This window comes from Doryrhamphus excisus, linkage group LG20 (assembly GCF_037039965.1).
Source record: "Doryrhamphus excisus strain RoL-2023G ecotype Guam linkage group LG20, RoL_Dexc_Guam_v1.1, whole genome shotgun sequence".
Lineage (NCBI taxonomy): Eukaryota > Metazoa > Chordata > Actinopteri > Syngnathiformes > Syngnathidae > Doryrhamphus > Doryrhamphus excisus.
The window spans coordinates 7,796,212-7,821,581 of record NC_136376.1 but is presented as its reverse complement, the minus strand read 5'-3'; the positions used below and the strand labels follow the sequence as shown (position 1 = coordinate 7,821,581).

The following is a 25,370-nucleotide window of genomic DNA, read 5'->3' as shown; positions in this document are numbered from 1 at the left end:
CCGCCACCATCTCTGTATGGAGTTCTCCGGGTACTCCGGTTTCCTCCCACATTCAAAAAAAATGCTAGGTTAATTATTCATTCATTCATTTTCTACCGCTTTTTCCTCACAAGGGTTGCGGGGGTGCTGGAGCCTATCCCAGCTGTCTTTTGGGCGAGAGGCGGTGTACACCCTGGATTGGTCGCCAGCCAATCACAGGGCACATATAGACAAACAACCATTCACACTCACATTCATACCTATGGACAATTTGGAGTCGCCAATTAACCTAGCATGTTTTTGGAATGTGGGAGGAAACCGGAGTACCCGGAGAAAACCCATGCATGCACGGAGAGAACATGCAAACTCCACACAGAGATGGCCGAGGGTGGAATTGAACCCTGGTCTCCTAGCTGTGAGGTCTGCGCACTAACAACTCGACCCGCCGCTAGGTTGATTAGCGCCTCCAAATTGTCCATAGGTATGAATGTGAGTGTGAATGGTTGTTTGTCTATATGTGCCCTGTGATTGGCTGGCCACCAGTCCAGGGTGTACCCCGCCTCTCACCCGAAGACAGCTGGGATAGGCTCCAGCACCCCAGTAACCCACGTGAGGATAAGCAGTACAAAATGAATGAATGAATGTGAGAATATATTAAATATAAATAATGACTGTCCCAAACCCAGGATAAAATATTAAACATTATCATCACAAGAGGCTTGTGAAAACTATGTGCTACTCCTGTCTTGTTTACCAGTAACTTGTTGGACTTACTGGCTTATGGTGATTCATCCTCGCCGGTATGCTCGCTATGCTATTGTTTATCTGAATTTGGGCACCGTGCGGAGCATGTAAGGTTTTCATGGAAAAACACATTAAAAACATAATTGGCAACTCTAAATTATCCATGGGTGTAAATGGTCGGTTGTGTCCGTGTGACTTATAATGGACTGGTGACCAGTCCAGGGGTGTACCTTGCCTCTGGCCCGAAGTCAACTTGGATAGACTCCAGCATACTTGCGACCATAGTGAGAATAAGCAGAATCAAAGATGATTGGGCTGTTGATCTTTTACATGAACATATCCGACAGCTACTCACACTGTTTGTTCTTGGTCTGTGCAAATGTGATTTTTGTATGTTTTGTTTACTCTTTGATACTTTTTTTACAAGAAAAATGTAAAGGAAGTGTCGCTCTGCTCGCAAAGTGCCAGTTTGAACACGACGCAAACCATCGAACCAGCGTGAGCACATTCTCAGTGCTGAAATGTTGTGTAGCTTCAATTCACAAGAAAATATAAGATATTTACTACAAGGAATACATTTTAAAAAAAGGTGAACGATGCTATTAATTAGAGTATATATTCCAGTGTGCTCTTGGAGAAGATTACAACCTTGTTTCATTATGTAAAAATGCCAGAATGCCTAACAAATGATCTCCCGCGAGGAAGAAGATGACGTTCATGCACGATTCGGTGAATTGAAAGTTTAATGCAGTTAAAAAAAAAAAAAAAAAAAAAATGAAAGGTGCTGTTTCTAACTACCAGATGAAATCACATGCTCTCGCCCCCCCACTCCCTCCTCCCCCCCAATGTAATTACTTTGCGGTAATGAGCCGCGTGCGAGCCGATCATTACGCAGCGGCCCCACCGAACACATTCATCACTGAACATGAAATATTGATTCAAAGCTGTTTGTTAGCAGCTCAAACAACGTGTGCGAACATTCACTGGGGAGTAACGTTGACAGGGCACGTTGTCGCTGAAGAACACCTTTGAATAACATCTCCTTTTACGACAAAGTCATTGTTTTTTTTAATACGCGGAGCCATGCGTGTGCACTCTATTGTGTTATTTCACTGGTGAGCCTCCAAAGAGCTTCATTTTCCACTTAGTTACTTCCGTAAATTGAGGAACTTTGTGATATAATGTTTATCGATCCGTGTGATTGTGACCTTTTCCAACTGACGTGTAATGTCTATAAAAACACTCCTGCCTCCCAATAAGACAATGTCACATGTCCAAGGAAGAAGTGTTTCAATTTAAACACACATAAATGCATCATAGTCAGTAGGTTGTTTTATACTGAAAACTGTATAGGTGCAGTATATAATGTTGGCACAGGTCAGTAATTATATTATTACTATATTACTACATACGCTATTACCTCAGTTAGCGTACGTTTCGGTTAATGTAAAAAATGTAAGCATATATTTAGCCTTTGTGTACATTTCATAACTCATTCAATACCAAAGACGTAACTTTGAGCGACTTGGACTCGAGTTACAAGTTTCATGACTTTGGACTCGACTTGACTCCAAGAACTTGGACTTTGACATTTAAGGGGAAATGCACTTTTGGGGGGAATTTTTTCCCATCATTCCCAATCCTTATGTGAAACATGAACACATATTTCTTTCCCTTATCTATGCATTCTAGTGCAAAAAAACATGTTAATATAAGCTAGCTAGCAATGGACGTCATGGGAAATACCTATTTTGACTCACAAGAAAACTCCAACAGTGTTCCATTAACATAACTGACTTGTGAATTAACCAAGCTACAGCTACTATATGGTTATTATAGTAGCTAGCATGAAAAATGATTAATGTAAAAAATGTAAGCATATATTTAGCCTTCGTTTGTGTACATTTCATAACTCATTCAATACCAAAGACGTCATTTTGAGAAAATTAAGGTAATTTTTTTGCCATCAATGGATTCGAGTTATGCGACTTGGACTCGAGTGACAAGTTTCATGACTTTGGACTCGGCTTGACAATATCACCCAAGGACTTGGACTTTGACATTAAAGGGGAAATGCACTTTTTGGGGAATTTTGCCCATCATTCCCAATCCTTATGTGAAACATGAACACATATTTCTTTCCCTGATCTATGCATTCTAGTGCAAAAAAAACGAATTTTTATAAGCTAGCTAGCAATGGACGTCATGGGAAATTAACCTAGCATGTTTTTGGAATGTGGGAGGAAACCAGAGTACCACGGGGGAGAACATGCAAACTCCACACAGATGGCCGAGGGTGGAATTGAACCCTGGTCTCCTAGCTGTGAGGTCTGCGCGCTAACCACTCATCCGCAGTGCAGCCCGTTACCAATTCAATAAGTGATTTTTTTTTTCCACACATATAATCACAGAATCTTACATAAGACAAAACAACAAAAGAAGAGTAGGACATCCCAGCAAAACCCCAGGACATTGCCCCGAAGCACACCACCAACCCCACCTGGCCCCGACCCCCTCTAGCCCCTGAGTGCACAACACCCCAGCAGTCCCCGCACACCCCGCTGCCCTCCAATAAGAAGCCATTTTGGCTGAACCCACAAGTATGTGTGTATGTGTGCTAGTAGAAGCATCGGTGGGGGGCTACATGGAAGGAGCAGACATTAGCTGACTGTTAATGTCAGATAAGAGCACAGCTAAAAGGACAGATCCTATACAACAGCCTTGAAGTGGGTACAACAGCACAATAGAGTGAGCTTGACGTATGGGAGCACTGTGAGCCGTAGTTAATACCAGGAAACAAAGCTTGTCCCTCTGTTAGCTAAATTAGCTGTAAAGAAGACACAAACCAGGCTAGTAATAAGACAAACTCATTAGTGGACAAACAGGTAAGCACACACACACACACTCGTAGGTAAGCTCATAAGCGTTGTATGGAAACAGGATGTCATTAGAGTCGTAATTGATATAACATGATTAAACACGCCATAGCTTCATCAGTGGCGCGATGTTAGCATAACATCAGAGAGCATCGGAAACAAGTGGCGGCAACTTTGGGAGCAATGTATTTAACAAGTTAAATGGCTATGGTGTTCGTACACAGCAAATTAAATTCCACCTCCCCGTGTGTGAGTAAAATGGCACGTCACTCAGCGCCTTGGCACGGCCCAAAAAGGCCACAATGTGCGATGGGGAACTTTGAATGGCCTTGATGAAATCCCTAAGCAGCGCAGCCATTATACAGTTCAGCTCTCATTGGCTACCAGTGTACCGAGTCCCTAGCCGTGTGACAGACATGCTGGTCGTCATGGTAACCCCGGTCTGTGTAAACTTATGGATGCACATACATATACAGTACATGACACTGCATGTGTGATTTTTTTTTAAATAAATACTTCATGAATGGGAGCTAGCTATGCTTGAATAGTTTATATAAGCAGTCAAATGTCAACTATGACGTTTAACTTAAAAGGTCTCATTTTAGACTATTTTTACACAAGTTTAAATAAGTCTCGGAGGTCCCACAATAGTGTATGGTAATGGGAATGGTTTTATTTCATTTGAACATGTATCAGATTACAATTGAATGCATCACATAATCAATTCACAGTTCCACATGTCCAAAAGGAGTAGGAAGAAGCAAAGCTTATTAAATCCTACCCCTCCATCTGGTACTTTTACAATCAGTAACTTACATTTGTTCACTTCCTGCTTTCTGATTATGGTTTAAGGTTGGGGTTTTTTTCGCTCAAAATCCAGCCACATTTTACTGTTGACTTTAAAAAGTCAGTTGTGCTAAACAAGGCCCTTTTAATAGCACAAATGATGCATGGGACATACTATATATTCTACAGTAGGCGCCAAACTGTGGTTCAGACTGAAAATCTTTAAAATAAAAAGTTCCGCAAGGCCCAATAACCTTTTTTTTAACATTAGCATATTGCTCTTTCCAAAGCAGGAGGAGAACATTGTGCTACAGCAGCAGGATGATGAATGTATTTGACTCATAAACAACAGCAGTGATGATGTCCATGGTAATGAGAATAAATGTCACTGAATCACTGATCACTGTTTTGAACTCTATTATGAGAAAACCCAGATTTGGAAAAATGCAAGTAAAACAGTCAATAGAAGGACACAAACAATTATCAGGATTACACTAAAAAGACTAAACCATTTTATAGCAAACTTTGTAGTGGTGTGACACAAAAACGCATTATATTTTATAAGAGAAAAGTACTATTACAGTTTAGCATGGGTGTCAAACTCAAGGCCAGGGGTTCGAGAAGATATGCTGGAGCTTATCCCAGCTGACTTCAGGCGAGAGGCAGGGTACAGCCAGCCAATCACAGGGCACATATAGACAAACAACCATTCACACTCACATTCATACCTATGGACAATTTGGAGTCACCAATTAACCTACCCTTACACTACAGCCTCAAAGTAACGGACCATCCCGCAAGAAACAATCTGGCAACCCCATCATCATTCTATTAACCTACAGTGTTTCCCACGGGAATTCAACATAATTCTGTGCATAACTGGCCATGATGCATGTGCATGTGATTTCTATCGATGCCGTGGGAGGCAAAAAGTGTGCAAAAAAAACATGAAAAGAAAAACAAATATGTTTCGAATTACTGTACTTTCTTCTGTTGCTTCTTTTAGTGTTATTCCAATGTGGACATGGTGGATATCTAACATGCACGCAACTCTGCAGATGTCAAAAATGTGAAAAGATAAAGCCAGAAGCTGACGTGGAGATGTCAAATTAGCATTCACGCTGGCTTCGACTGACAAGGTCGTCTAAATGCTGCTTTTCTTTTTCCACCTTGCAGGATCACTCGCATGGGGTTTAACACTGTTGAGCCTCCCTGGAGGCCATGTGAGCTGCTGCTCAACGTCAGTGAGAAGAAGAAGAAGAAGAGGAAGAAGAAGCGAGCAAGGTGAAGGCTGTCTCTGGCGAATGTGTACGGTGTATGCATGAAATTTTCTAAATATGATAATAATAATACCACGACTGAGATTAGCATTAAAAGTCATGTGTAACTCAAGGAGAGCTACAGAGAGAGATGGAGTCCATGTACTGAGAGATCGTTAAATGGCTGTGTGTGTGTGTGTGTGTGTGTATCTCCCACTGAGAGTTTTTCAATGAAGGTGGAATGCCACATGCATCCACAGGGCAATCACGGCTATAAAAAGGACACTCGCAAAAATAGAATAAAATAAAAGCGGTAGAAAGCAATAACAGTCACTTAATGGATGAATTGTTCCATTAGCGACATAAAAATACAATATAGCAGATAATATAAAGTAGATCATTGCGGTGTTTCCCACAGAAATGTAATCGATGTTTGGCAGTGTGTTGGACAGACAGCTTGATAGACAGATATTTATAAACAATACAGTAATCCCTAATTTAACACGGTTAATTCATTCCAGACCTGACCGTGATAAGTGAATTTCCACAATGTGGGATTCCTTTTATATAAATAGAATATTTTCAAACCTGTTTATGACCTTCTCAACATGGTTTTTAACATTATTAGAGCCCTCTAGTTGTGAAATAACACCCCTATAGTAGACATAATAGCAGATGTAAAGACATAAATAAGACTCACACGTTAGCATGTTGTTATTGCCTCATCAATGTAATATTACTGACACCTAGTGACCGGTGTGGAATACTACATTTTGCATTTTTTGAATGTGTCTTCTGAATGCTTTATATTTCTATTTTTGTTCATTTACTCATCTTTATGCTTGGAAATACTTAATTTATGCCAATAATACGTAAAAAGTGTTAAATTATACATATTATTTGTTACTAATAAAATTTATTTAGAAAAAAAATGTGATTAAGTGTATAATGTATATATGTAATACAAAATAGATGTGAAAATTTGCGATAAAATATTTGGAATTTATTTTTAACAACATTATTTAAAAATAAAATATAATACAGTACATACAATTGTTTTCAATTAAAGTTGTTTTGTACATGGCGACACAATACAGATTGACAGTATACTGCTACAAAGAGTATATTAAATTACAACATATACATATATAACATGAAAAGTGCAATATTCATTTTAATTTTAATGTGATATTTAATTTTAGGCAGAACAGTGAACAGTATTACACAGTTTGATTGATGTGAAATATGTTTTTATTAGGAATAAAAATACAATTAATTCAAATATTGAATAAAATACAAAGTAGAAAATGGGAACATAGAAGTCATAATAATATTTTTAAACTGTAAGTCATTAGATACTGTAGATAGTACATATTTATTGACAGTATGAAAATGAGTAAACACACATAAAACAGGTACTAGACACTTTAAGATCCTAGAAAGGGGGTCTTATTCTGTCTAGGGATGGGAACAAGCCCCCAAAGTGAAGAATGTACTGTACCAGCCACACTGAATCGACACTACTGTAATAACAAAATGTGCTACAGTCCAAAAAAAAAAAAAAACCCAAAAAAGCCAAACTGACACAGTGCAGCAAAAAGACAACCTCCACTGTCAGGACACCACCACACTACAACTTCAGCTACAGTTGTCTTCTTCACCCCCCCGCCCCAAAAACAACACCCGGAAAGGTTGCTTGCTTTGGCTTGTGCCTACCTTGTGTGAGCGTTCCCATGAGAAAACGGTAGAAGTATCGAGCAACCTTGGTGAGCTGCCTCTTGCAGCGCTTCCTGCACTGGCTCATCTTGATGCAGCTGTGCTGGAGCTGATGTTAGCACTTGGATGGCGACTTTGCCTGGGGAAGCAGGAGTCCAAGGTAGGAGGGGAGGAGAGTGTGTTTAGGTAAGAGTGTGTGTGTGTGTCTATGTGTGTGTGTGTGTTTCTCTAAAAGTCTCTCTTCTCCTCCTCCCTCACTCCATCCCTAGCCTCTCTGACTCTCTCTCTCTCTCCATCCTCCCCTCCACCTGTAGGGTGCTGGCTGTCAATCATTCGCCGGATCTGTCTCTCCTCCCCCTCACATTGTGAGCAGGCGGGAGCTCTCATTGGCTGAGAGGGGCGGAACATTACGGCCCTGCACACATGTTGAGGGTCTCTTTCTATCTTTTTGACATCCCACCTTTACTTGGAGAAACCTTTTCCTTTAATGTGAGCTAATTTGTGTGTGTGTGTTATACTACAAGGAGGTTGGCTTGAGTGGCAGCTGGTGGTTTTTCTCCGGCTGCTTCTTGTTGATGTTTCTTTCCCCTCCCTTTCCACTCACTGCTCATATAACGATGACAGCCTGCAGAAGAGAGACTGTGTATGTGTGTGTGTGTGTGTGTGTGTGTGTGTTAAAGCCAGCTGGAGGTTGTACAAAGTGTCACAGGAAACAAAACAAACCCATTAATTAGCATCACACACCGGATTTATGTGCGTGTCTGTCCGTCTCGTTAGCGTCCTCTTATCAAAGAGAGGAGGAGGACATAAATGAAGAGGTAAAGGGACAAAAAAAAAAGGGGAGGCATAATCAGTTTCCTATCATAAAAAAAAAAAAACGGACAAATAGCAGCCTTGAAAAGCTTTCGATTAACAGATTATGGTGTGTCCCCAAAGGATGAGTGAGGAGGAGGCGCTAAGTCTTATGGGATTGAGCAAGAAAGGTAATTATGTAAAGCCTCCCATCCTGTCTTTATCGTCCCGCCTCATTTTTCTCACCTTTCACTCAAGTGGACGCTTGCAAAGTCGCTGACCTCCCTCACCTTGCTGCTCATTTGGACATTCTACTGTGTGGTTCCTTTTCCTACATTTCTGCCACCTCACCTTCATCCTCCAATGCTCTATTAAAAAGTGAAACCGTTGCCAGAGCAACCAAGACAACTCCATGGATTTTTTTTTTTTTTTTCCCTGTGTCAGACGCACACGCTTACAAAGCCAAGTGCACACACGCCCTCCCAGGTCAGAAAGGAAATCAATCTAAAAGGGAAGCAGATGTTTCCCGCTTAGCGTTCACGGCAACATGCTGACATGAACAGTGCATCCTGTGCACATCTTGCAAATGTTTATGACTACTATAAATATATATAAGACAACAACTTATTCCGGTGTTTCGGGTTAAATATGACATAAAACATGCATGTTTTAGCAAATGTTACATAGGTTTTTCCAAGTATAAATTTGAACTCATTCATTTTCTTATCCTCATGAGGGTCGCGGGGGTGCTGGAGCCTATCCCAGCTGTATTTGGGTGAGAGGCAGGGTACACCCTGGACTGGTTGCCAGCCAATCACAGGGCACATATAGACAAACAACCATTCACACTCACATTCATACCTATGGACAATTTGGAGTCGTTAATTAAGCTAGCATGTTTTTGGAATGTGGGAATTAAACTTGTGTCTCCTAGCTAACCACTCGTCCACCGTGCAACCCTAAATTTGAACTAATATTCCAATATAAGGCATTCAAAAGATGACGTTAGTGATATGTACGTAGCATTTTACACTGGTCACTATGTGTCAGTAATGTTGCTGTAATGTTCAATGAAACACACAAGCACCAGACTTGATTATTGCATTCGAATTATGTCAAAACAGGCACAGTTATCCCTAATAAAAACACTACTACTGTGAAGTACTACTACCACCGTAAAGCATCTTTTTCTTTTGCTACTGCAGACTTTATGACATGAAAGCACCTATCGCTCTTCTCAACGAGCATCGGTTGACGACCCAGTCATGTTTGGGACATTGAAAAAAAACGACAAAAAGAAGCGACAGATGGAAGTTAATTTGTGTTTCTAAACACGTTTTTTTTTGCTCTTTTTTTTCCACTATTCAACCTAATTTTTCTCCTTTTTACCTAAATTAAGCAGTTTTAAGCATAAAAATGCACTAAAAAACACTAAAAGCCAAAATATGCGTTCAGAAATGTTGATCAAATGTAGTATTCTACACTGGTCGCTAGATTGCCAGTAATGTTACTTTAATGTTTGGTAAGATACACAAGCACCAAACTTGCTCGCCGGAATAACAGGCTTTTATTGCATTCCCTAGTAAAAAATCCCAAATAAAAACATGGACTACTGTTGCCAAGCTAAAATTCAGCTCTGAATCACTTCCTGTCCACCTCTCTTACTGGTCCCCCAGGGAACACATTTAAGAACACTTATTTATGTCTTAATTGTCTTATTTATTCCTAATTAGTCTACTATATTGTGTATTATGAGTATAAATGTGACTATAGGGGTGTTATTTCATGGCTAGAGGGCTCTAATGGTGTTCAAATTGTATTTGATGGTCATAAACAGGTTTTCTATGGTCCAACAATAGGATTTGGGGTATTTTGCACATCAATATCATTCGTTTTTGGCTCATATTACCGCTCAACAAACAAAACAGCAACCTCTGTGCTCCACACCATAAAACCAATAGATCCCTCTCCAGGCTGGATATAATTAATTACCATTTAACAACTCCATTTTGTGTTTAGCACTCTTAGAGGAGAATTAAATTAAACGTCAAACGGGGCTCCGTGAAGAGGGTAAAAATAGTCTCCATCTAATTATTGTCTGTCGAGACCTATAAAAGTGGTGAAAATGTCGGGGAGAATTACTGCACTGTTGACATGACACTAGTGCAGGAACGAGACCCTGGTGGCCTCAGACCCAACCCTGAACATCAAGTCACTTGTGGAAACATCATTAAAGCATCACGACTAGTTTTTTATGTCAACCAGGGCGAAAAGTGCATGTCACCTCAGCTTCCCACCTGCCTTTATGTGCTAAAGCAGGGGTCTCAAACTCAATTTACCTGGGGGCCACTGGAGCTAGGGTCTGGGCAAGGCTAGGCTGCTTCAGGTTTTCCAAAAAAAAAAAAAAGCGTTCATTTAAAACAGAAAAATATACAAACTTTTCCAGTGCTTTGGTTCCGATTTTCTACAATAAAAGCTCTGATAAAACATTCCACTGTTCTCAAATATCTTAATTTTATTTTTCTGCATAAAATAAGATGAAAAATAAATAAACAAATCAAGAATAAAGAAAATCAATTAATCAGTAATAAATAAATATAATCATAATAATAAAACGGCAAATAATAAAAACTTAAGAAACCACATATAGTTGGTGGGTAATTATTTTTTTGAGATTATAATTAACAAAGCATTATTAGAGCCCTGTAGACATGACAAAACACGACTATAGTCACATTTATACTCTTTTTATTTACAACATATTGCGCAACTGCAGGGTCTTGAGACACATGCTAACTCGCAAACTAGAGAGCTAGCGACCTAAACGGTAGCCTTCAAGTTATTTCCTTTAAACTTAAATAACTTACCACTTCCACACGGATAGGGAGGATAACTATTAACAGTTATTTAACCTTTAACATGAATAATATTTTTTTCTGGGTACATGATACCATACAGCATCCATATCAAACTTGCGCGGGCCGCACTAACATTAAACTTTCATATCAAGGCGGGGGCTCTCGCCCGAAGACAGCTGGGATAGGCTCCAGCACCCCCCGCGACCCTCGTGAGGAAAAAGCGGTAGAAAATGAATGAATGAATGAATCAAGGCGGGGGCCTCAAACTAGTGTCCTGCGGGCCACATTTGGCCGCGTGTTTGAGACCCCTGTGCTAAAGAAAGGATGGAATTAAAGATGAGTTGAATCAACGATGGGAAAATATTCATGTTGTTATTAAATGCTGTTTAATAACAGACCTCCTCCATCCTCCATCCATACAATCCCCCGCGTCCCCATCGCTCCTCAGACTCCAACCTCCTGCCACTCCCCTGTAAGACCAAACCTAACCTGGGGTGACAGAGCCTTTGCCCCCATTCATTCCGTGCTTGCTCTCTGACCTTCCCAGTTTCAAAAAACAACTAAAAACCCACCTCTTTAAATCTGTTTTTAATATCTAACTTTTTATAACCTGACTGCTGTGCTCCGCCCGACTTTTACTCATGTTTTAACTGTGTATAAACGAATGAATGTTGTATTTAAACATATCATTTACACTCTTTACTTGTTTTTATTCAACTCCATTTTTCTAAATTTTTTCTCATTTTTCCATTTTATTCAACTCAAAGTGTCTGAGTATTTTGAAAAGCGCTAGATGAATAAAATGTATTATTATTTTTCTTCTTATTATTATTATTGTTGTAGGGAATTATTGTTAGACGTATTTAACATTATTGACAAATAGTATAATACGGGACCTTAAACAATCAATTACTGGATCCTTCCCTGTTTCCAAGTTTAATGTTCAATGGTCACAGTCATGATGGGAGGCCAGATGTGACACTGATGCGTCACTAAAAGTGTGTCACACACACACACACACACACACACACACACACGTTCATACAAATTGGCTTTTAAATCTGAGCAGCAGCTGCCGAGCCCCACTCAACAGTCTATTTAGCGAGCGCATAGGGCGATGGAAGATGGAGTGAAAAGCAGACACACACAGGTGGAAACCCTCAACTTCAGGGATGCGCCATATATTCATCAATCCAATAAGTACAGAATAGAATAGGAAAGGAAATTCATCTCACCGCCTTAGTCACTCCATCTTTATTATATACCTTGACAGCTGCTTTCTATCTGAGACTGTTATTTGGACTACCATCATCAGCAATTACTCCTTGAGTCTTTACACTGGATAAAGTGTCACCTGTGCCAGCGTGACATTTCTCTGACCTTGAAATTTGCAAAGCCTGTCAAAGTGGTATTTTAGCGACAAGTACGCAGCAAACAGGTAGGGGGTTCATTATAATTGGGTGATGCAAAAAAAGGGCTGATATTTTGGCAGGAACATCGCCAGGATAAAATGGAGCAAGGATGGTATTTAACACAAACGTTCTCATGACCAGTCAGGAGGATAGTGTAGAAAAAGTAATGCCATTCAAATACAATACTTTGATTACTTTTAAAAAAAAAGTATATGCAGATATTATCATGCCTGTAATTACAGTTAATGCCTTTATTCAGTGAACACGTGTTGTTTACAAACCCGTGTGTCTCACACCTTTTAGTGATCTCCACATGATGGAAGAAGCTGCATTAGAAGTATCATGAGTAGTCAAGCCTTCAGCTTTATCTACCTCTACATGCACTTTCAAATGTTGTAATTTGGTGTGAAACCCATTTTACACTTGCCATACTCTTGTTTACATTGAATTCATCAGAGGTGTTGATGCTGTCTGAGCAGTTTCCTCTAGAACAACATTGGTTCTGTTGCTACTGTGTTGTACAATATAGTTATTGATGATAATACAGTCACAGAGAAGTACGTTTTCCTTTCCACGTTCTCGCTCATGTCAAATCATTATTTGGCTTTTGTTTTCGTTTCCATCTTTCAGGAACTGAACTCAAACTGTAAAATAAAATTTAAAAAAAATCAAAAAATTGTTCCAACTATATTGATTAAAACGGTAATATTAATGTTGATTATAATAATGGTGATAATAACAATAATAATGGTAATAATGATAAAGAGCTAGAGAACCTTCTCTTCAATTGCCATTGTTCATTAGCAATGGAAGCTAACAAGCTAAATGTTAAATCCAGGCTCCTTTCTTAAATATGCCTTACACACTTAATAATGATGATAATAATAACAGGGGAAAACAAGACTTTTGCTTCAGCCTACTCCTTTTGGGCTTGTGATCAGATAGTTGAATACAAATGTAAATAATGGAAAGTTATATTTTGATTGATGTAAGAAATGCACTGTAATGTTTCATATATTTGCCCAAATAAAATATTTAAAAAAATGTTTCAAAGATTCAGTTCATGAATATGTCTCAATTTCACCTTTGTCGAGATAATCCATAGCGTAATCATTGCACAGATGCGCCCCAGCCTGGCTACAATAAAAGGTCACTCCAAAATGTGCAAATGCTTTTTTTTACATATTTTAATTTAAGCCAAGTTGTGGTATTTCCCTTGGAAAATGCACCACTTTTCATCGTTGTGTATGCTTAGAGAATTTCTGCAGAGGCGGTGATTCTCATTTTGTTGGAAATGAGTCTCGTTTGCATTCTATCTACTATGCAGTTTCCTTCTCAATTATTAAGGCATCAACTTTGAAGCTTAATTATGACTTCTGAGCATGCGGATCGAGTAGAAACATGTTACAAATACATAACATGAGTTGCGTCTGATCCATGTTAGTGCAATAATACTGTCATGCATCCAACACTCTTACTGCATTATGGACAGTATTCACCCATAAACACAACATGACACTAGCCCCATCTACAGGCAAACACCTGAATAGCGTCAACTCCAGTAATGGATTCAGATTACTAAAACCTAGTCAGACGCTTCATAAACAAATATAAACTATAAAATGTAAAAAAGTACTGTTTAAGTACTGTTAGACATGACCAAATGAATAGCTTTTATGAATAAAAATAACACATACTTTATTTCAATCGTTGACTAATGTATACAAGATGAGACTCACAATTCCCGCGAATGCATCATTCACAGTCAACTAACGTGACAAAATTAAGCCCCCCGTTCAAATTATACTATTTTAATTACATGAAAAGTTAGTTTCACTTAAAAACAACTAGAGGCCAATGTGAGATTTCTGGAATGTTTTAGAAAAAGAACCTTACTTTGGGCCCCTTTAAAATCATACGTTTCAAAATCAGTTGCACCGCACTAAAACAACCAGTAGATGGCAGAAAAACACCACAAAAATACCCTCTGTGTAGATTCACATCCAGATTTGATGTGTTTAAAATACTGTATATGACCAGCACTTAATCACAAATGTTTTCTATTTTTGTAATATTTTCAAAATATAATAAAATTAAATTAAATACTCATAATACTTCTAATAGGCAGATACATTTTTTATATTATTTAAATATTTTTTTATATTATTATATTATAATATTATATTATTGCTGGCCTGAACACTACCAGAACCACCAACCTACTTAAATTGTCGTATTTGCTCCATAAAATTGCATTAATTCATTCCAACAGTCAATTATTTTTATTTTGTAGTGTTTTTCTTGGCTGTAGTGCTTTCAGCAGTGTATTTATATGTTGATTTTTTTTTTTATTTCAGCTTTAGATTTCAAGGCCTTCAGAATCAGGAGTGCTGGGTCTATGTCACATATACACGATTACCAATGTCTTGTTTTTTGTTGTTTTTCTTTCACTAGTCAAGATTTCAGGATTCACCTCTCAGTGACATCTACACTTTTTTGTCCTCTGTTTCCTGGATCAGAGCAAAAAAAGTGTTCAACAAGCCAAGTTACGCCTACAATGGCTGACTGCGGGGGAGTCATCTCTGGTGAGTAGATATACTGTATATGTTACTTCAAGTGCTCATGACATCAAAACTTTTATGTTCAGTGTATCATGCCTCCATACACGGTGATGCAATATAACGTCATGATAATACACATAATCAACCATAAAAAAAATTATTTGTTAAAAATTAAAATTTTGAAAAACCACAATAGAGCGACTGTATACAATAGCATCAGTATGTTAGTATGTAGTATGTATGTATGAATACTACATACAGTGCAGGGTTGTGATGAGACACAAGGTCACTTGAGGACACGGAAATATATAATGAAAATAATTTTTTTGAAGGTACCAGGATACATTTATCTGTAGAAAAAAAAACAAATTGTGCACATAAAAAGAAAATGCTACAATTTCTGACGATGTAAAAGCATAATCTTTTCCACTTCTTGGTTTTGATACCCCGTGGGTGCTTTCTCAGAATCCTTAAGAAGCAGCCTGGGATCAGGCTATCACTAGATGAAGATAGAAAGTGGACAGAGCCGAGGGAGAGAAGTCACATAAATGAAGAGAAGGATTTAGAAAGGGGGGGGATCACTGGAGGGCTGCAAATAACCCGGCGGGTTTGATAGTGTGGCTTTCATGTTGCCAACCAAGCTTAACTCCGTGGAGACGAGTGACGAGGGTCTGTGATATCCCCCCCTTCACGTTGACACAAAAGCCCCATGTCCCTCCACTCTGGCTTACATGGAACACTTCGCTTGTTACATGCAAGCCTCGCTGTACTGTTCCTCCCCTGGCATCTGAAGGCGGGCAGCAGGTGTTTTGCGACTGGAAGATCAGAGCGGCTCGGAGAGACGAAGCCCCTCTGAGCCAGGCTGCTTGTGTAGGAGGAGGAAAAGAGCCACGCTTTCATTGTTTGCTACACAGTTGACAGCCAATCACGTGTGTCTCCACTCTGTTGTATATGCTCATGTACATACAATAAGAGTGTAAGGGGAAAAAATTTAAATAAAAAAATTCATTAAAAAATTTAATTAAAAAAAAAAGACTAAGAGAAGGATGAAAAGTCCAATAAGAAAACCATCACCCCTTCCAAACATTCTCCCTGTTATTTAAATGAATCAGACAAGAAGTGTGTGTGGGTAGCAGCATTAAGTGCTTCATTTCTTCCTGACACCACTCGCCTTTGGAATACATCTTAAGTGCTTTATTGTTGTTGTGTGCACCAATGTGTGATTTATTTAAGAGCTTTTACAAAACATAAGGTGCAGACTGCTGCACGAGTGGTTAGAGCGCTGGACTCACAGCTAGAAGACCCGAGTTCAATTCCACCCTCCGTCATCTCTGTGTGGAGTTTGTATGTTCTGCCCGTGCATGTGTGGGTTTTTTTTACTCCGGTTTCCTCCCACATTCCAAAAACATGCTAGGTTCATTGGCGACAAATTTTGGGCTGCATGGTGATCAAGTGGTTAGCGCGCAGGCCATACAGTTAGGAGATGCAAGTTCAATTCCCACATTCCAAAAACATGCTAGGTTAATTGGCGACTCCAAATTGTCCATAGGTATGAATGTGAGTGTGAATGGTTGTTTGTCTATATGTGCCCTGTGATTGGCTGGAGACCAGTCCAGGTTTTACCCCACCTCTTACCTGAAGACAGCTGGGATAGGTTGCAGCTACCCCGCGTCCCTTGTGAGGATAAGCAGTAGAAAATGAATGAAGAAATGAAGGTGGGGGAAAAATGCTACATTTGTTTGTTTTTTATAAAAAAAGGGGCGGAAAAGGGGGGTGATTATCCATCCTTCCATCCATTTTCTTCCACTTAGCCGGGTCCGGGTCCCAGAGGCAGCAGTCTCAGTCCCTGGCCCTCTCTTCCAGTTGCACGAGAAGGACACCAAGGTGTTCCCAGTCTCTCCAGCGTGTCCTAGGTCTTCCCCGGGGCCTTCTCCCGGTTGCACATGCCTGTACAAGATGCCCAAGCCACCTCAACTGGTCTACTCTGAACCCCTCCCAGATGAGGGATTCCAAGATTTCGTTCTTTCCAGTCACTGGAGTGATTATTGTGTGTTGTCTAAAGTCCAATAAGTACCAAAATAACCAAATCCTCATCATCCTCTCAACATCTAAATGAGGTAAAAATACAATCTTTATCCTTAATTATGGTTGTAACAGCCAATATTCAACATAATTCAACAGAAATTGTCAACTATCTGGTACACTTCCTCAAGCCTCCATAACTGAACACATCTACATTGATGTGAGCCATGAAATCCATCAATAAAAGTTAAGGAAATTAATAAAGTATCGATCATGTACAACAATGATCCTCACATAATTCCTTTTGGTCTCAGCTCCCCTGGATGGCTTCTCGTGAGCCATTAACCAAGAGTCGAGCCAGTCTGGTGTGTCTGATGAAGACAGCTGCTGGGTTAAATGGACCATCTGTATCTAAATGATATAATCATTCCTAATAGAACAGGGAGACATCAGTCCCATCGCTGTCATCCAGCCCAGAACAACAGGTCACCTTCACTGCAATTTACTGCCATCCACCTGATTGGGATTCCGCTGTCTTGCGTCAGTGTGTGTGTGGTCTTGTTTTATAATATCCGATCATTATAGTGGAGCCTCCTAAGTCTTTAGTTACTGTATTTATTGCTAGGAATGTACAGACAATGTTTGAGGTATCATAAGATGCTAATACAGCAAGAAACTTTTTTACAACAATTTTACAAAAATATATCAATTAATAACGCATGCTGTTTTGTGATTAAATACGGCTGATTATTAGTTTAAAAAATGCATATTTAATATTATACAGAATAAATACATTCATTCATTCATTTTCTACCGCTTTTTCCTCACGTGGGTCGCGGGGGTGCTGGAGCCTATCCCAGCTGTCTTGGGGCGAGAGGCGGGGTACACCCTGGACTGGTCGCCAGCCAATCACAGGGCACATATAGACAAACAACCATTCACACTCCTATGGACAATTTGGAGTCGCCAATTAACCTAGCATGTTTTTGGAATGTGGGAGGAAACCGGAGTACCCGGATGCACGGGGAGAACATGCAAACTCCACACAGAGATGGCCGAGGGTGGAATTGAACCATGGTCTCCTAGCTGTGAGGTCTGCTCGCTAACCACTTGACCACCGTGCCGCCCAGAATAAAAACAACTTAAGGAAATAGCATAGACATAAACATAAACGAGTCAAAGTTATCTGCCTAAATTATGCATTTTCAAACATGACAAATTGATAAATTAAGTAATGTTACTGTAATGCTCGCTGAGATACACAAGCAGAACAAGAGGCTTTTATTGCAGGTATGGATTATGTAATAACAAGCACATCGATAGCTGAAAAAAACACAAGCTACAGTTGTGGTCCTAACTCATGCTAAGCTAAAACTCAACCCCCGACATCACTTCGTGTCCAGCTCCTCCAGTACCGGAACATATTTACAACAACACACACACGTCTTATTTATGTCTTAAAGGGGACCTTTTATACTCTTTCCACTTTCCTGACCTATAAATGTAGTATTCCCGTGTTAAACTATGCCAAATCATCAGATAATGAGGTTTGCCCATTTGGAAGTGAGCCCTCTGTTTTATAGAGGCTTTGCTAACATCGACTTCTACTGACGTCAATGCAGGCATGCCCAGATACGCTATTCAAGGTGCTGCCCACACCCTGCTGCAAGTGTGTAGCCATTGTTGATGGGAAAGTATGTGTGTACTCTGCACCCTGGTGAGGATAATCCATCAGAAAGCGTCAGCGAGTGAAGGTGATTAATGTTAGAGAGCCGTCCAAATGAATCCTAACAGGGCTCCCCTTTAAGAGGTTTCATGAGCTCAACGTGAACATCCCGAAGACCGGAGTGATTTTTGTTGTAGGGATGTATAAACATGGAACCTAAAGGAAGTCTTATTAGAAAAAAAGTTTTGTTTCTACTTATTTTTGTTTGTACTTAGTAATTAACAGCAGAGCATAGGTAAGTTTCAGGAAAATGTCAGTTCCCAACTAAAAAAAAAAAGGGAGGAAAACGAAAAAAATCAATTTTAAAAAGATCCATGACGAGCTCTTATCAAATACACTTCTGCCTCTTTGTGGCAATTTTTAATGGCTTTAACGTCTTTGGTACTGAATGAGTGAAGAACACAGCCAGTGTATTAATAACACAACAAGATGTGTGCTATATTTTATGCTAACTGGAAAATGCATGCAAACCGAGACAAAATTACAGCGTCACTTTTTGCAGTTAACCAAAAAAATGTTAACCAAGGAGGGCATTAACAGAGGTTCCACTGTGTATACTGGGTTCCACTTTTACTACTTGTCAGAGTCCCAGTAGAACATGTACCACCTCAGAAAACAAGTTGGGTGGTATTTATTATGGCCTTTGATGGTCAGACACAATGTACAGCATCATTGGTATTGAAAAATGTATCATAGGTTGTATGTTCCTCAGTGTCGTGTGCCCCAGCCCTTCATGCAGAAGGTAAAACGAGGTGAATTCCATCCCACAATAGCAACACGTTGACAAGAGAGACGAAGCAGACTCAGCAGCATCCAAACAACCTCAACGATCACAGTCGGAATTCTACGCATACTTTTAGTGTGCTACGGCCGCTCTACCACAACTCCACTCAACCACTCTTATGTAGTGTTGGCTATTGTTTTGATATTATCTGATATCGGTGCCAAATTGGCACTACTGAAACTTCTTACTGCTTAAAACAGGGTGGGCAAACTTTCTTGACATGCAGGCAACAATAGGTAAAAAGATTTTGCAGAGGGGCCGTCTATAATAGGCGGCATCAATCAGAATGACATACTTGCTCACGGAGCAACGAAAAAAAAACACAACACATCCACAGCATCACAACGCATCAGATAAATCAACAGCTAAGCGCTAAACATAACACGTGACTTAAAAATTTTATTTCCAAATGCCCACAAGGCATGCTAGGTAGTTTAGCTGCAACAAACAGCTACCCAGCACGCCTTGTGGTGGGAATATATGTGTGTAGAAATGCCCAGTGGGCCAGATTAAGATGCATGGCGGGACTGATGTGGCCCCGGCTTACACGGTGCACCAACTGGTATTACTGTTATTTGTCCAAAAACAGTGCAATTTTATTACATAATTCATTCATTCATTTTCATTCATTTTCTACCGCTTTTTCCTCACGAGGGTTGCGGGGGGTGCTGGAGCCTATCCCAGCTGTCTTAGGGCGAGAGGCGGGGTACACCCTGGACTGGTCGCCAGCCAATCACAGGGCACATATAGACAAACAACCATTCACACTCACATTCATACCTATGGACAATTTGGAGTCACCAATTAACCTAGCATGTTTTTGGAATGTGGGAGGAAACCGGAGTACCCGGAGAAAACCCACGCATGCACGGGTAGAACATGCAAACTCCACACAGAGATGGCCGAGGGTGGGATTGAACTCGGGTCTCCTAGCTGGGAGGTCTGCGCGCCAACCACTCGACCACTGTGCTGCCTGTTCCCGATCATGAAAACCGATATTGAAAAAATGCTATATCCAACACATGTGTGTTCACATATCGGTATCGGCTGATATCGGTATCAGAAATTGAGAGTTGGACAATATCGGCATATCAGTTTTTGTTGAAATATTTTTTTATCTATACTGTACAAACTAAGCTTGAGACTGAAAGCAGTAAAAAGCAACAAAATGGAGATCATAGTAGTGTATTCAAGAGTCAAATTACAAGTTGACTACTGCAAATTTGCACATGTTGCCAGGTCTGCACTAACATTGAAAGCCTCTCCGGCACCACCTGACAGTTCCCCGCACCCCCCAGTGGGGGATCCACCCCACTATTTGAGAAGCGCTGGTGTAAATGAACACAACAATGCAGACAGGAGCCTGGTCAGAGACTCATGGGAAATCAGTGTGTGTACAGCTATGGATCAGTAACAGGAGATGGAGGCTAAGTATTGCTTTCGCCCACTTTAACACTGTTGTTGTTGTCCAAGTGTGTACCTGTATGGAATGGTTGACTTATGGAGAGGTTGAAATCCACTTCATTTTTGTACAAAATGGTGGGTGGTGATATTGAAAAAAACAAACAAACAAAAAAACAGTGAATGAGATCTCATAATCCCCCCCAAGAGGCCGCTTATGGTGAAGCCGTGGTGATCATCACACATAAAAACAAAGCAGTATAAAGACAGTAATGTGATAACCACAGTGTTATTTAAAAAGGGTAAATTATAGCGCTTGGTGGCACTGAATGATTGACTGAAATATGAACCACTCAGACTGCAGCAGTCAGGACTAAATCAGCTGTTGTACAAGAGACGAAGGTCAATCGGTGCTGACAATGAGTGAAATACCGCCGAGCTGAGTGCAATTTTTTGGAGTGCTTTTGTATTAATGCTTACTTTTTTTATCTTTGTAAAGATCAAAAGTGAATGCTTTTGATCACGGTTACTGTACTACTTATTTTAATGGTGATGCTGCTCATAAATTCCACCCCGTGGGAACCAAAAAGTGAAAAATGTATGTTTGTATCATGTTATTAAGGCTACAAAGATAATACAAACATGATTAATTTAAATGTTTTAATTGTTGTGTTTTCTTTTAGGCATTTATCCCTTCTTCATAATTTCCTTTCAGCACTTCCACTTTGGACTTCAATATAAACCTTGAGCTCATTTCTCCTGTGGGGAGTTCTCCTTTATTCTTCAAGGGTCAGAGAAAGAGAGAGACAGAAGCCTGAGGTAAAGTGAGGCATGCTGTGGAGAAAAAGAAGCTCTCAAGACTGCACAACTTTTATCTATAATATATAGTGCAGCTCATTTAAATGCAGCCTTTACTGCCCCGTGCTCCAATTTCGTTAAGTCTCTCGGAATCAAGTGTGAAGCACTTCATCCACACAAACATTGGGGGAAACCATTTTCCGCCCCCCGTGAGGAAAGCTGGACGTTGCAGCGCCGCAGTGACGCTTTGGTGTTTTTGTTCATTTATCAGTCCCCACTCTTATCGACCTTATCTCAGCCAACCAATTTTCCCACTGCCCGCTATTCAATTTTCTCTCTCACATTCATTCTGAAGCCGTTGACACACATGGCCTAGTGTGGAAGTACAAAACAAGACAAAAAACAGCAGGGATCGCTGTCCCGATACGATTATAACAGATCGGATTATATCGGCCGGCATCTAAAATGTCTTGATACAAGCGGTATATTCCTGACTCCGCTCCGGCACATCTAGTACTACCAAACAATGTAAAGAACAAGTATTTAAATACAAATATTTTAATGTTCCCTTTACTTTTTGGAGCAGGGTAGAATCGCTGTGGTGATTAAGGGTGCAGACAAGTCCGAACGTCTTCATGGGTTGATCTGACTAACCTTAAAGGGAACCTATTTTGCTCATTTTTGTCACTTTTTATAATGTGGACTCCTATAGAGCAGCTACACACAATAACCCACACATTGTCCAGATTCAGGCTAAGATAACAACACAGCACTTTATTTGAAATGTGAAGATGCAGGCATTCATTAATTAAAAAGTTTTAATTAAAAGATGTGAGTTGTCATCGTTCATTTACACAATGACTTACTTTTGCAGTAAATCAGTCAATTCTCCAGCAAGCAGGCTCTTGGAAGTTTTGTGAAAGGTCAATTTCCAATAACTTAAAATGCCAACAATTTAATTATGAAAATACAAGCACAATTACAGCTCCAGGGAAGGGATTATGAAGAAAAGAATAAGGACAATAAGCATCATATTTAATGACTACGCTCGATTAAAGATTGCATCACTTGCAGCCAACCGCGTTGCTGATGTTGACTAAACTGGCTGACCATCACCATTTCAGACAAAAATAGACGCACGACTGGATAGAAGGTCAAACCCTGGGTACTAACTGGGCTACGTGTGTTTGCACCTTGCTCATAAATGATGAATGTTTCTTCTATTCCGTATATCTCCGGAGTAAAATTAGTTCCGTCTAAACAGACATGCACCCAAGGCTATACACTAAAAGCCTAAACAAACTCACACACACACACACGTTTATTACTGTGGGCAAACACACACGTATGAGTCAAGAAGTGAAACCGAGTGGGCGAACTTGGCGAAATGACAGCAGAGAGACGCCTGGGGAAAGAGCTGAAAGGGAATAAGTGTCACGTCTCTGACAGCGAGCATTAATGGCGGTAAAATAACCCTCTATTATAGCAAAGGACTCCACACGTATATAAACACACGGACATATAACCAAACGATCAATTTGTGGTTCTTTGATTCTCTCCTGAGAGTTCATGAAGCGTTAGTAAGTTTGCACAATGGAGTGAAATAAACATGATATTGAAATGAAAATGATATTTTAATGCAGGTTGTGCAGCAGCTGTGTTTTCTATAGGTTCCATAAAGCAGCAAAGGCCAGACAGCCTCCTACTGGACTTGCCTCGTTACTTTGGAGAATCTCTCAGCAAGCTGCCTGCACATTCCACGCCACTGGAGAGCGTGGGTGGTGGAGGTGGAAGTGGAAGACCAACGTGGGAGTGGAGTGGCTTACATGTGACAAAACGCACCAGCTGTGTCTTTCCAGCAGGCAACGCATGTAAAAGGCAGCATCCCCCACAAGGAAAGCTGCAAGTGAGGGGATTGCAAAAACAAGGAAAACTTGTACAAAAGTACGCCTGAATGCACCTGGCAACAAGATAAGCCTTCCAAGTCCAAGAAAACGCAGCAATTCTTGCACAAGAGCATCGTACGCCAAAAAAAGGAGTGGCCTCAACAAGGGGTGTTAAGAGTAGAAGAGCATAAGCAGAAAAGAAGAATGTACAGTGCGCAACCTTGGTTAGAGTACACCCTGGTTAGCAGATTTGTCAGTTTAAGTAAAAAAAAATTGCCTGGGTTTCCATCTCATCATGTTATTAAGGCAGTGCATGAGTCTAACGTAAGTTATTTTTAACACAAATCATAAAATAATTTACAGTGCGCAACCTTGGTTAGAGTACACCCTGGCTCACGGATTTTTCAGTTTACATTAAAAAAAATCGCTTGTTTCCATCTCATCATGTTATTAAGGCAGTGCATGGGTCTAACTTAAGTTATTTTTAACACAAATCATAAAAGAAGAATGTACAGTGCGAAACCTTGGTTAGAGTACACCCTGGTTAGAAGGATTTTTTGGTTTACATAAAAAAAATCGCCTTGGTTTCCATCTCATCATGTTATTAAGGCAGTGTATGAGTCCAACACAAGATATTTTTAACTCACATCATAAAAGAACAATGTACAGTGTGCAACCTTGGTTAGAGTACACCCTGATTAGCAGATTTTTTGGTTTACATAAAAAAAAATCGCCTCGGTTTCAATCTCATCATGTTATTGAGGCAGTGCATGAATCTAACGTAAGGTATTTTTAACACAAATCCTCCTCATTAGCAGCTTGTTAGCATGTTGACAATAGACAGGCAAACATTGATACCAATGGAGAGAAAGTGAGGCATTTTTGTGATGCAAATGTATTTCTCTTTTGAATGAATATTGTTTTGAGAATGTTCTTCATTCGTTTCCATGAATATAGTGCCAGGTGTCATTTCTACTCTCCATTTTTCTTCTAACTAACCCTTGATAGATGTTAGACTCCAGAGAACCTGAAGCCAACATCCTGTAACGGAACGGCAGGTGTTTGCAACTCCCCTCCAAGCTGCTGGCTGCAGCTGTGCTGTCTTTTCTCATTGCGACGATAAATCTGCTCTTAGCTTAAGCTAGGTTGAGACCATGGGATTTTTAGGATAGAAGATGGATGGAGGCACATACTCTTGTACAAACTTCAGCTATGCAAACACACAAATACAAACAGCCTTGAAGGCATGTTGTTTGGATTTCTACAGGACTTGTGGCATAAGGTTAATTGTTGGAATGACCCCCCATCTGGGCAAACACCTCAAGATATTACAAGCTGCATTCTCACTTTGGAAAAAAAACATGAGCGGAGAACATGTTTGTTCAAAAGAGATGATGCTCTGTTGGTCATGAAGCATGAAAATATAAAGGTACAGTAGGTCTCCATCCCCACTGCACTCATACTGAGAGACAGTGGGAACAAATAATTTTTATTAAACAGGCAGTCTGCTGGGTTTTAAGCATCGCCTCTGGTGCTGAGGTAATTTGAAAATGATGCGAGGAGCAACGTAAACAACAGCATTATTGTCAGCAACACCATCAACTCTACATACAGTATTGGCGCCTCGGTCTAATAAGAATGGAGCAGCTCAATTAGGGCGGCCATGGTGAATGATGGTGAAAAAAAAAGATTGGGGAGGGTGAATTACTCCTATGTCAGGGGTGGGCAAACTTCTTGACTCTCAGGCTGTATTGAGTTGAGTCACCATTA

At 40.1% G+C, this 25,370-nt stretch overlaps 1 protein-coding gene across 4 annotated transcripts in view; it reads right to left on the bottom strand.

Moving 5' to 3' along the window:
* LOC131108260 (A-type potassium channel modulatory protein KCNIP2) overlaps positions 1 to 25,370 on the bottom strand; it is a 141,301-nt gene that overhangs the window by 55,096 nt on the left and 60,835 nt on the right. Inside the window, exon 1 of one of the 4 annotated variants that reach the window (XM_058059168.2) lies at positions 7,361 to 7,598. The exons of the other annotated variants lie outside the window; for them this stretch is intronic. Within the exon in view, the coding sequence (XP_057915151.2) occupies positions 7,361 to 7,448 (88 nt within the window). The 5' untranslated portion in view covers positions 7,449 to 7,598. Of the gene's footprint in view, positions 1 to 7,360; positions 7,599 to 25,370 lie in introns of those variants that run through there. 4 annotated transcript variants of the gene reach the window in all.